General features: G+C 54.4%; 1 protein-coding gene across 3 annotated transcripts in view; it reads right to left on the bottom strand.

The window, feature by feature from the left end:
* Positions 1–253: 253 nt before the first annotated feature.
* Positions 254–12299, bottom strand: part of ACACB (acetyl-CoA carboxylase beta) — an 80376-nt gene continuing 68330 nt past the window's right edge. For all 3 annotated transcript variants that reach the window (XM_081122890.1, XM_081122891.1, XM_081122892.1), the window contains 12 exons: positions 10963–11073; positions 9982–10125; positions 9426–9546; positions 7981–8077; positions 6616–6712; positions 5972–6107; positions 4861–5038; positions 3953–4065; positions 3531–3685; positions 2763–2933; positions 2515–2651; positions 254–1865 (listed from right to left, as the gene is read on the bottom strand). In XM_081122890.1, the coding sequence (XP_080979016.1) occupies positions 1739–1865; positions 2515–2651; positions 2763–2933; positions 3531–3685; positions 3953–4065; positions 4861–5038; positions 5972–6107; positions 6616–6712; positions 7981–8077; positions 9426–9546; positions 9982–10125; positions 10963–11073 (1587 nt within the window). In that variant the 3' untranslated portion in view covers positions 254–1738. The remainder of the gene's footprint in view (positions 1866–2514; positions 2652–2762; positions 2934–3530; positions 3686–3952; positions 4066–4860; positions 5039–5971; positions 6108–6615; positions 6713–7980; positions 8078–9425; positions 9547–9981; positions 10126–10962; positions 11074–12299) is intronic.

Below are 12299 nucleotides of genomic sequence, written 5' to 3'. Positions count from 1 at the left end.
CAGGAAAGCTGCTTTCAGCTGATTGCCACGGGGCTGAACTCAGCGCCAGCAGCTTGTGTGGGGTGTGTGATCGCTGAAAAGACTAAGTACTCCACCCGCAGCCGTCGGGATGGGAAGTCAGTCCCAGCCTCGTCCCGCGCTGGGGGCCAGCTGCAATCTCAGCTGTTGCGGGAGGATGGCGAGCTCCGGGGGGATGGCTCGGGGAGGCGGCCTGCCTTTTCTGATCCAGATATTAAGTCGAGGCCAAAGTGCTTCCTTTAAAAAATAATTTATTCCACACATCTCATGGTAGGTTCCTCCGCCCACCGTTCCTGGGTAGCAGCTGGGTAGTCATCACTGGTCTTTCCCCCCAGAACCAAGGGGCGTCCCCCACACAGAAACATTCAGTTCCCAAAGCAGCATGGACGCCCCCTCCCTACCTCGGGATGGGTCGATGAATGATTCCTGTCCCCCACCCCTCACTACCCCCTCGCCAGGGATGTCATTAGCTGATGACCAGACTGTTTTTTTCGTTAAACTCAGACAGCCTCAAACATCTGGCTTGTGGGGGCTTCCTGGGCAACCACTGTCCTCCCAATTGGCCAGGCGTAACGCTGGGTGTCCTCACACCACCTGCCCATCACTGAGTGGGGGGCGGCCAACTCCCCTCACGGCCGGCACCCGGGGCCCGATGGGTGGGGCCCTGACGCTGTGCAGCCTTCAGAGCTGGGTGCTGGTGAGATGCTGGCGGGCGTGTCGCCAAGGCCTCCCTGAGCAAACCGGAGTGGTCCTTGTGGTCCAGTCTTTGGAAACCGACAGCTCTGCCCCTCAGGGCTGGATCCCGCCATAGACATTAGGGCACCAGATGAGGGGGTGATGGTGACTTGAAGGGGCCCTCCAAAGGGGCGACGCTTGTGAGCAGGCTGGGCTGTGAGTTCGAGGAGGGCTTTCCTTTGCCTCTGTAGTTCCAACAGGGCGGGAGGTACAGGGAAAGGGTGGCCAATCCTGCGGCGGGGGGTGGGGGGGCAGGCCAAGGGCTGTGGGCCACACAGAAGAGATCCCGAGTGCCCCGGACCTCACAGTCCGGCAATTCCGCTCATTTTGCACCCCTTTCTCAAAAAAACGCAATCTCAGCTGAGGAGCGCTGAGCATGACCTGCCAACGGGACATCCCTAGTGACTCACTAAGGGACATCCGGGGAACAAGATTCCATTTTATTCTCTTAATAAAAATCACTTGTACCCTTTCCTGGGTGTCTCAACAGTCTCCAAATGGCATCATTAAAAAAATAGGTTTCTCTTCTTTGTCTTGCCTCTTTCTTTCTTTCCTTGGCCTCTTTATTCTGCTGAAATATGTAGATGTTTACAGCAAGAGCTGGTCTCAGAGTAAAAAAAAATAAGATTCCATCATCTGATATAAAATGAGCCTAAAAGGACACCTGGATGCTGCACGCCAGGCACTGCTAGGAAAAGGAAACTCAGGCGCTTGGATTCAATTGGATTCACTGATGCAGCAAAAATGCCTTCAGAGACAAAACAAAAATTTCCCGACAATGGAGAGGAGGCTCGCTCTGCCTGGAAGGGGGCGCTCCTGAGCGGTTTATTGGGACAGGAGTGAGTTGGGAGCCAGCAGCCCTGCAGAAATGCCCAGGAACTTTTTTTAAAAAACAGCAAACTCGCAAGGTCCTGGTGAGGGCCTGTGGCCGGTGGGTCAGTGTGCTCTCTCTTGCCCAGTGCTGTGGGTGCCGCGTGGACGGGGCTCAGGTGGAGGCGGGGCTGTCCACGGTGGACAGCAGGTGCGTGACCTGGGCCCGCTCGGCCGCGCTGAGGTGCTGGCTCATGTACACCATGCAGTCCACGGCCACCTCGGGGTTTTCCTTGACCAGGCTGCAGGGAACAGGACAGAAGGTTGGGGTCACTGCCGCCGTTAGTTCCATGGGCCCCAGGGTGGCCCTAAGAATCCCTGTGCGGGGCCATGTCACCTTCCTGGGTGGGCAACAACCCGGAGATCCCGAACCTCTTCCTGCTGTGGTCACCTTGGGGGTGATGGTCCCATGGGGGGCAGGAGAGAACGTGGCCTGGGATCAGATTGCCTTGAGGAATGACAGTGGACCCTACTGGTCACTAGTTGTGTGACCTGAGACCTGAACTTCAGCTTCATGCCCTAAATGGGGTACCACATGATCTATTACCTTCCTCCCAGGGGACCCCATGGGAACGGGGTAGGAAATGGTCCAGAAAGGCTGGTACCAAATGGGAGCAGCAGCCTAAGGCCGATTAGTTCAGAATATGAGTTCTCTAGCTGTGGCCCGGGACAAGAAACTCTGTTCCAACAGTGATCATGAATTGAAATCACCGCACACCCTCCACACAGCTTCCCGAGGGCTCTGGCGGAGTTGCGGCCTCTGCTGTGGGAGCTGGGCCCAGGGCTGTTCTGGGGACCTCAGTGCCCAAAGCTGAGCCCGAGGCCCAGGGACCCTGCAGTGTGACTGATTCCAGTGGCCACTCTGAGGACAGGCGGCTGGAGGCCACTCACCTGCGGATGGTCTTGAGGACAGAGTCTCGCTTCAGGTACTTGATGTTCTCGCCGATGGTGGAGCGCAGGCCATCCCCCACCTGCCAGTGCTGCTCCAGCCACTGCACCACCATCTGGTTGTTGTCCCACAGGTAGGCCTGGGGAGGGGGCAGAGGCTGCCTCAGGGACGGACCCCCGGCTGCGCAGGCCCACCCTCGGTGCACCAGGGCGCGCACGGCCCCCCTGCCCCGTCTCCGGCCCAGGCCCACCTTGACGGCCCCCTCCGTTTCCACGAACCAGCGGCGCAGCATGGACTGGATGTGCACGTGGCTCAGCTCCCTGCTGACCTGCAGGATCTCCTGCTTGACCTGGTCCTCCAGGAGGAGGCGGCGCAGGCGCCAATACAGGAAGGTGCGCGAGGTCTTCCACTCCAGGATGTCCTGCGGACAAGCCCCAGGCCTGAGACCCCGGAGAGGGCGGGAGGACACACAGGACCCTGCCCCGGGGCTGAGCCCTGCGGTGGGAGCGGGCTCGGTGATCATTCCCATTTTACAGGACAGGAAGCTGAGGCCTAGGGAGGTGAAGGCACCCACTGGAGCAGTGGCAGAGCCAGGACTCTAGACTGGCTTATCAGAGGCATGGAGGGCTTAGCTCGGGACACGGGGGTAGCAGGTGACTGCGGGATGCCCTTTTGGGGGCGGGGAAATAGGGTGGGGGTTTGTGACGATCAGTGGTGGGTGAAACAACTCTGCAAATCTGGCTCAGCAGTTAGAGACACACAGAGGTCAGACTGGTGGTTCCCAAACCTTGCTGCCTACTGAAATCTCTTGGGGATTTGGAAAAAAATACTGATGTCTGACTCCCACTTCAGAAATTCTGATTTAATTGGAATGGAGAGCCACCCGGGCACTGGGGTGTTTTGAAGCTCCCAAGGTGATTCTAACATGCAGGATGTGAGTGCAAATCCCTTTCCATGTGTTGGAAGCCATGTGACCTTAGGCCGGGCCATTCACACCAGCCGGGCTGCAGGCTCTTACGGAGACGACGCCTTTCTCCACCATCCTGCCAGGCGTGTCGTGGAGGTCGGCGAACTGCACCGCCACCTGGTGGTAGATGGGCAGCAGCAGGTCCTCCCGGGCCTTCAGCTGGCTCTCCAGGTCCTTGCGATCCTTGTCAGAGAGATCAGACACTCCTGCGGGCCAGGGCACAAACCAGGGTTTGCAGGACAGGCCTGAGCTTTCACTCTGATAGCACCCCCAAATCAAGCTGCTCGTGTAGGGTCAGAAATACACCCACAATTGTGAGATGGGCTATATGTGAACATTTAAAATATCTCACAAGTTTGCGGCTGTGTTCTGGTAGGTTTTCCCTTTATTTTTAACATGCTAGAAACCTCCAATCGTGAAGTGGGCAGGGCCTCTCTTGACCTCTGAGGGGTGACACATGTTGGACTTCTCACCTAACTGTTCCACGAGCTTCTTGTAAACTGGGTCAATCCTCTTCATGGCCTTTATCAGATCTTTCTTTCGGAACTTAATCTCCACTGTTCCCTCCGGCTCCAGAACACCCCCCCTGAAGAAAAAAAAAAAAAAAGAGGTAGGGTTGAGGAGTGTGAAGGGGACCCCAGCAAGTGACAGCCAGCCAGGAGACATGGGGTTGAGGCAAGAGGACCAGGAAGTCTCGGTGTCAGTTCTCAGCTCTTTCACTGACACTATGTGACCTTGGGCAACTCACTTGCCCTCTCTGGTCATCTGCTTCTATATCTATAAAATGAGGAACTAAGCCAACTTTTTAAAATAAAATTTCCTGAACTCTAGAAGGTCCTTTTAGCTCTAAGAGTGTATGACTTTCTCCAGGACAGCATGACCCTCCTGCTCCTCAGCCGGTCCTCTGTGACCTTCCTAATTTCTGCTCTCTTAGGGCCACCCACTAGGAGTTACTGTGCTAGGCCCTGAATTATAAAATTGGATAAAATACAGCCCCTACAGGAACTCATAGCTTTGGAAGAGACTCAGAGTGCAGTGAGAACTAGATGGCTGGCCATATTTCCCTTTTCAACCTGGCTGCCAGGAAGCTCAGGTGCTTTTGGTCTTTCCTTACTTGATTGCAAACTTCCTTGGGAAGCAGATGAGTATAAGTTATGAACGAACAGACAATTCCTCCACCACCTCTGTGCTTCAGCCACTTGCTCTACTGAGAAATCCGATTGGATACTGGATGCGCGTTTCAGGTAAAATTGGAAGCTCTCCATCCTCAGAAACACAGAACGCCCCCAAGACCCCCAGCCAGCGGCTCAATGGTGATGGGGCCTCAGGACAGGCAGTGAGGACAGGAAAGGCTAAGCCAGGCCGAGGGTGACACACCCACCTGCTTTCTTTGTCTGCATACATTTCTATGCACAGGGGGTTGATGGTGGAGTCCAGGACCACCCAGGAGCCTCCCCGGAGCTCCGCGTAGGGCGGGATGTAGATGATGATGGGCTGTTTGTACTGCCTGAGGCCGTCCACGATGTAGGCCCCAAACTTCAGCACCTGGTCATACATGTCTGAAAAGCAAGGCAATTGCCGGTGAGGTGACCTCAGGACCTAGCACTCGTCCACAAGCAAAGCCTTCGTTGTCCTGGGGGTTCTGGGGGAGCGCGTTCAGCTGGGAGGCTGCATGGTGCCATGAAAAGAGCACCGGGCTGAGAGTCAGAAGCCGGCCCAGGCAGATGGCTCTACCATCTGTTTTATATTAGGGAGCAAAGTGTCCGTGTGACCTTGGAAAAGTCACTCTCCCTGCCTGGGCTTCAACATCTCCATCTGTAAAGGGAAGTGTAGAGAGCAGCTGATCTCTAAGATTCCTTCCGGCTCTGACTCTGCTATCGCCCTGTCCCACAGAATCACAGTCCCTTTCCTCCTGCTCATAGGCAGCATGGCCCTTATTTTCCAAGGGACACCAAGGCATGTCCCTCCAAGTGCCGAGCACCCTACCTAGTACCAATAATGCAATAATAAAATCAACCCTAACTACCCTGCGAGATAATACCACGTCCCAGAGATCGGCTCATTGAATCCTTACCTTGGCTCCTGCCTCCCAGGCCAGCTCTTTTCTCAATACCCACTGACAGCCACTGTATCTTGGGGGCTTAGAAAGCTCTCCTACAACCTTCAGGTCACTGAGGCTCACAGCAGCCCTCTGAGGATGGCAGGAAGACACCCCTCCTCCTCATCTTACCAGGTGGGGAGCTTCTGGAACTGCCCCTCTCGGCCCTGCCACTCATGGCGTGACCTCCAGCAAGTCACACCAGGAACCCTCAGTTTCTCATCTGTGAAACGGGCTGTTTCCTGAACTGCTCCCACCCTCCGGGTTGTGTGGGGGCTCAGCTAAGAGGACACTGGGACCATACACAGAAAAAAAATGGCATCGCCACCCCGAGGGTGCTGTCCCGGGTGATGAACCTGCGGATTCAGGGCACCCGCGGGGGAGGCTGCCTTACCTTTCATGCCACCGGAGAAGCCCCTCCAGTTGGCAAAGATCATCAGGGGCAGCTTCTCCTGGCTGAAATCCTTGATGACCTGGGCTGTCTTGTAGGCCGAGTCCGGGAACCACACCTGGCCCGCCTGCTGGATTATCTGGAACACAGGGAGCTGGATGGGACCCCCCTGCGAGGACACCTCAGGACACGGGATGAGCGGGCAGCCTGGCCAGTGCTGGCGCCGCCAGAGCTGGGCTCCCAGGGGGGGCCCAAAGCTGGCCTGCAAGGCCCCCTGGACCCTCACGCTGCAGCCCAGAAAGTCTCCTGCTGCCCATTTACAGACTCCGAGGCGCCCCAAGCTAGTCAAGGTGCAGGGCTGGATCCGAGGACCCGCCCTCTGGCTTTTGAACTCCTTCCAGAGGCCCAACCTAGAAACTAGAAACATCAACAGGGGTGGGGCACAAGGCAGGAGGGAGTCCCAGGGACCACTGTCCTCCTCTGAGGATGAAGGAAGATGGTGTGGGACATTCTGCAACCAGAGAGAGTGCTGGGGAGTGGCTGAGTCCCCAGGCCGTGTCCCCTCCCAGTCTCCGAGCTGGAGAGGCAGGTACCCGACCACCAGGACCCGCTCCTGTCACAGCAGCCCCGCTGCCCAGCCCCCTCACCTTGGCCTCCGAGTCCAGGTTGGCGGGGTCCGCGGGCACCACCACCTCCACCGTCCGCGTCTCCACGGCGATCACGCCGACAGGGATGCCCCCCAGCCTGCGAGGCGGAGCGCAGGTGAGCCGGGCGGCGGGACCCACCCGGCCCCAGCTGATTCCCCTGGGTGTTCTGGGAGTGGGTAGCAATGGCCGGGGTGGGGGACAGCGGACAGCACCCGGTGTTGTCACTGGCAGGTTATTTTATTCGAAGGCAAAGCATCGGCCCAAAGACGTACGAGCCTCCCAGCTGGCAGGCCGGAAAGGCCCTGTGGGGGCCTCATTGGGACACAGCCATCAGGGGAAAGCAGGGCCAGGCCAGTGCAGGGTCTGAAGCAACTCTGTCTGCTAGAACTTTCCATGACGACGGCCACGTTCTCTGTCTGTGCTTCTAATACAGTCGCCACGAGCCACGTGTGGCTACCGAGGGCTGGGAATGTGGCGAGTACAGCCGAGGAGCTGATGTGCCACCCTCTTGCATTTTAACTCATTTAAATTTGCATTGTGACACATGGCCAGCAGCTACCACACTGGACAACGCAGGTCACATCTGGAAAGGACCGAGTGACGCTGAGCCGAAGGAGCTTCAGCCAGGGGACACTGTGACAGCAGTGACTGTCACCACTGGAGACCGCCGCCCCGTGCTGAGTGTGTCACTGGATTACTCTCTTCTGTCACCTGACAACCCCGAGGGGCAGGTGAGGGGAGAACAGTCTTCAAAAAAGGAAGGGCTTCCACCAGGAAAAATATTTCATCTCAGGTTTTCAGAAATGTTTTTAAAATGAAACCCTTACGGAAAAGTGACTAGTGCCCATACCGGGCATCGTATTTTACTATTTATTGCCAGAGGTAAGTAATAATAACAACAATCATGACTAATAGTGGAGCATTTGTGACGTTTTTTAAGTGCTTAACATGTTATTAGTTCTAATCACATAACAGTCTTCTGGGGGTAGAATTATCACACTGCTTTACAGATGGGGACGTGACAAAGCAGGGGCTTGACCTCAGGGCCCTCCAGAGATGAAATTCAATTTTGAGGGTCTGTGTAGTTTTCTAGCGAGAGCTCTCAGGGCCACCTTCTGAGTCCCAAAGGGCTCTGTGGCCCCGGTGGCTGAAGAGCCCTGTCCCCGGGATGGACACCAAGGGCAAGAATCCTAGCCCCTAACAAAAAGTTGGCTGAGATGCCTCCTAAGGCCACAGACAGATCTAGACTTTATCAGGAAGTTCATCATCCAGAAAACCATCCCTGGGGCCACCTGTCCCAGTGCCTGGGAGTCCCAGTGCCTGGTGAGGCCAGGTGTGTGCAGCCTGCCCGGTCCTCAGGGTTACCTGGCTCGTCCGGTCACCACGGTCTGGGCCCAGGGCGCCAGGATTTCCCTGAAACTGCCCTGGTCGAAGAATCCACTCTGCCAGGATCCCTTCAGAGCTGTGGGCAGAAGGCAGAAGCCCGGGCTGAGGGCTGGGTTGGTGAGGACCCCCAGGGTCTGCTGGGGAGGGCAGAATGCTCTGCGGTTTCTCCCAGGATAGCCTGACCTTGACCCGACAGCCCAAATACCTTTTCCCCCGGAAAACTACACAGATCCCAACCCCTTGCAAAACAACAACAAAAACGGGGATGCAAAAAATACCCCAAGTCAGGAATTCAGTCATGCAGAATTTCCAAACACAGTAATTCCCATCGGTGCCAAACACATGGAGATGCGAATCACAGTCTCTGCCCCAAAAAACTCATCCATGCCCCCTGACCTGCTGGCTGTAGCTTAATAACCATTTAACTTCCCATTTAATGAGAATAAAGTGTTCAGTTTCCCAAGGGGGGGGGAGAGAATGTGACGATGTCAGCCGAGGCCTCCCCACCGAGGAAGCGGTGACTTAAGTCCACACCGCGGTTACATGACCGCAGGTGATAAGTCAGCCAGGCAGCAGGGGGGTCTCGGGTTGCAGGTGTGGGGGGCTGGGCCCCTGGGAACGAAGTGGCCCAGCTTCACTGTGGGCCCGAGGACTGGCCTGACCAGCTGGAGAACCCTCAGTAAGAAGTTGGACATTTTAAATCAACATGAAGCCAGCCCCCTCCGCGCTCACAGATGAGAAAAGCACGAGGAACAGCAGAGGGGAGTCAGGCTCCGGCGGTCGCACGCTGCCCACAGGCGCCTCTCCCGCACCGCCGGGGGCTAACGGCGGCAGCCTGCGAAATCCTAGACTCGGCGTGCTGGTGGCGGGTAGCTCAGCTTTCCTGTGCTGTTCTGGGTGCTCCGAATGTAATCACATACCTCAGGGGACAGCCCTGCTGCTTTCGGGGGGGGGAGAGCATGTGTGCAAGGGCATGTGTGTGCACGTGGGCGTCTGTGTGGTGTGTGTGTGTAGAAGACATTAAGTTCCCCGTCCTGAGTAAACACGGAGAGCTCCCTCGTGGAGGTTTAACCAGACAGAGAGAGAGGGAGGGAGAAGAGGAGAGGAGCAGTCTTTGAAGTTCTGGTGTGTCAGCCCGGGATTTTCCACCCAGATAACCACAGGGCAGCTTGGGCAAGGAGGTCACGGCCTCCGCTGCCCTGCCTCTCCGGCCATCAGCTCCAGAAACCAGAGGCTGCTTCCATCCCTCCTCCGTCAACAGCTCAGGAAAGGCACAGAGTGAAAATCTCAACGTCTCTGCTCTCTCCACAGCTGGCCTCAGGTGCACCCCCTAAATACAATGCTTCTAACCCAGTGCTCCTTCATCTCAGGCCCAGGAAGGAAACCCGAGAGCCAAGTCTCAGGTGAACACTTTGGGGACTTACTTGGGTGAGGCCTTCCTGCAAGCATCCACCGGGGGTCGTAGGGGGCTCTCGATGGGGAAAATTCAATTTCCCTGTCAATGGGGTCAGTGGGTGTGATGATAGGGACCGGGCTGTGATTATCCTGGAAAAGAAAGCCAGGTCTCCAACTCTGTTTCCTGTGCTCGTGGACAGTGCCTGCACCTGCTCCCCGAGCTTCCCTCCTCTGAGTAGCATCAGGATCACACTCTGTGGGTAGGGGCTACTGTGCCCATTTTACAAGATGAGGAAACTGAGGCTCAGTAGTCCCTAGGTCTGATTGCTACTGAGAGGAAGCCAAGAATCAAATCCAGCCAGACTGCAGTTTGAGGATTCACATCCTTGTTTTTTTTTGTTTTTTTTTTTAAGCCAAGAACAACTAGTACAGGGCTGGGTGTCAGAGAGGGAAGGAGGGAGGAATAAAGAGAAATCCCCCCAGCCACACCCGCAGGCTCCCCACTCCCCATGCTCCCACGCCACACAGGAAAGGAACTTAGTAACAGAGTCCCCGGGCTCTCAGCTGCAGGGGTGGGGGGCGCACCTTTGGCATGTAGGACAGCCACTCCAGGATGGTGTAAACGCCCTCAAAGTCGTCGGGCACGGTGACGTGGGAGACGCCGTTGTTATGCATGATCTGCACGCCGCCCAGCTGGTTGTTGGATGTATAAACCTCTCTGCCCAGGACCTGCTTGGACACATGGTTAGCAGGGTCCTGCCCAGGCCAGGGCCCTTCCTCCTGTTTGGAAGTCATCTCCCTGGGTGGTCCTCAACCCTGGCTGCACGTTAGCGTCACCTGGGAGCTTTTAAAAACCCAGATGTCCAGGCTACATCCAGACCAATTATATTAGAGAGTTTAATTTTTTTTTTTTTAACTTCTGGATAATTCTAGAACGCAGCACAATTTGAGAAGCAGTGTCTTCTTTGGTTACCTTTGATTACTTACGATGACTTTGGTCATCTCAAAAGCAAAACCCCACCTCGTGTTTCTGACTCAGCAGGTCTTGGGTGGGGCCTAAGAATCTCCTTTTCTAACCAGCTCCCAGGGCTGCTGATGCTGCTGGTTCAGGGGCCAGACTCTGAGACCCACAGTGGGATTTTAGCAACATTATATTATGGAGGCTCTATACCCATGTGGAAATGTTTCCATGGAGTAAACAAAGTATAATACTAAACTGCACATTCACTGAGGTTCTAACCACGTAAAGGGAGGAGATGAGAGGGAAATTATCAAAATTAGAGCAGGAGCAAAGTTACTTTTTTGGGTCTTTTTCCAATTTTCTGCAATGTGTAATTGTTTTAAGAATGTGAACATTTTTTTCAATTAACTAATTTTCTGAAATTTAATTATCAGTAATATAGGGCCTAATCCTTTTTGGGGGGACGGTTCATAAGAGGCCCAGATATTTGCAAATTGGAAAAACAGCTCTTATATCAGTAGGAATGATACCAGCTTCATATTGAGAAAATACCATCAGGGGACAAGGGGAGTGTTAAAATGACCTCCAGGTCCCTTTGCGGTCACCTTGTTGAGGGCGCTGGCTCCTGTCAGAATGATGTGGGAGTTTTCCACCTGGATCACTCGCTGGCCCAGCCTCACCAAGTAGGCCCCGATCCCCAGGGCTCGGCAGGTCACCTGTGGAGACAGGATCCCTTCTGAATTCCTGAGAGTACCCCAACCCCACAGTGGGAACCTGATGGACACAAATGGAAGCTGCAGCTTGGCCACCGGCAACCTGATTCAGGGCCGAAAGGCAGAGGCAGAGCCTGTCCTGCAGGCTCGCCTGACCTTGGCCTCCTACGAGGGAGGAACCTGGGTAACCAAGAAGAGTGCTTTAGACAGGCAGCAGGCACGGAATGTTCTGGTTCTCCTTCACGAGGCACGTGGGGAGCTCTGAGCTGGGTCATTCATAAGCTATTGCAGCCGCTCGCTCACATGGCCAAAAGGACGGCTCACAAGACCAGAGAGCGTGTGAAACTGGGGAGATCCGAGTAAGGTCTGTACCGAGTTCAGAGCACTGTGCCAACACCGGTGTCCCGGCTTTGATGAGGTACTGGGTCACGGATGAAAGACACCATCATGGGGCAAGCTGGGTGAGAAGTTCACAGGACCTTTCCATACTATCTTGTAACTCCTGGGGAGTCCAAATCTATTTCTAAATAAATAAATATGTGCACACACACACACACACACACACACACACAGTTGACTCTTGAACAACACAGGAGGTAGGGGAGCTGACCGCCCACCCCTCTCCCAGTCAGAAATCCACAAATAACTTTTGAGTCCCCCAAAACAACTACTAATAGCCTACTATTGACCAGAAGCCTTACCAATAATATAAACAGTTCATTAACACATATTTTGTATGTTATATGTATTATATACTGTATTCTTACAATAAAATAAGAGAATGAAAATGTTATTAAGAAAATCATAAGACAAAGAAAACACATTTATAGTATTTAATTGAAAAAATCTGGCCCAGCTGGGCGTGGCTCTGTGGTTGAGCATCGACCTAGGATCCAGGAGATCGAGGTTCGATTCCCGGTCAGGGCACAGGCCCGGGTTGCGGGCTCGATCCCCACTCGGGGGTGTGCAGGAGGCAGCTGATCAAGGACTCTCTCATCATTGATGTTTCAGTTCTCTCTCTCTCTCTCTTTATCTCTCTGAAATCAATAAAGATATATTTTTTTTAAAAAAAGAAAAAATCTGGGTATATAAGTGGACACACACAGTTCAAACCCATGTTGTTCAAGAGTCAACTTTGTGTATATAAAAGATATGTATGTACTATATGTAAGATATATAATATGTATCTTTTGGAATATATAATATATATATTTATATATTTCAGAAAA

The sequence above is a fragment of the Miniopterus schreibersii genome, assembly GCF_964146895.1.
Source record: "Miniopterus schreibersii genome assembly, chromosome: 20".
Taxonomy (NCBI): Eukaryota; Metazoa; Chordata; class Mammalia; order Chiroptera; family Miniopteridae; genus Miniopterus; species Miniopterus schreibersii.
This window is presented reverse-complemented; position numbering and strand designations above follow the sequence as displayed.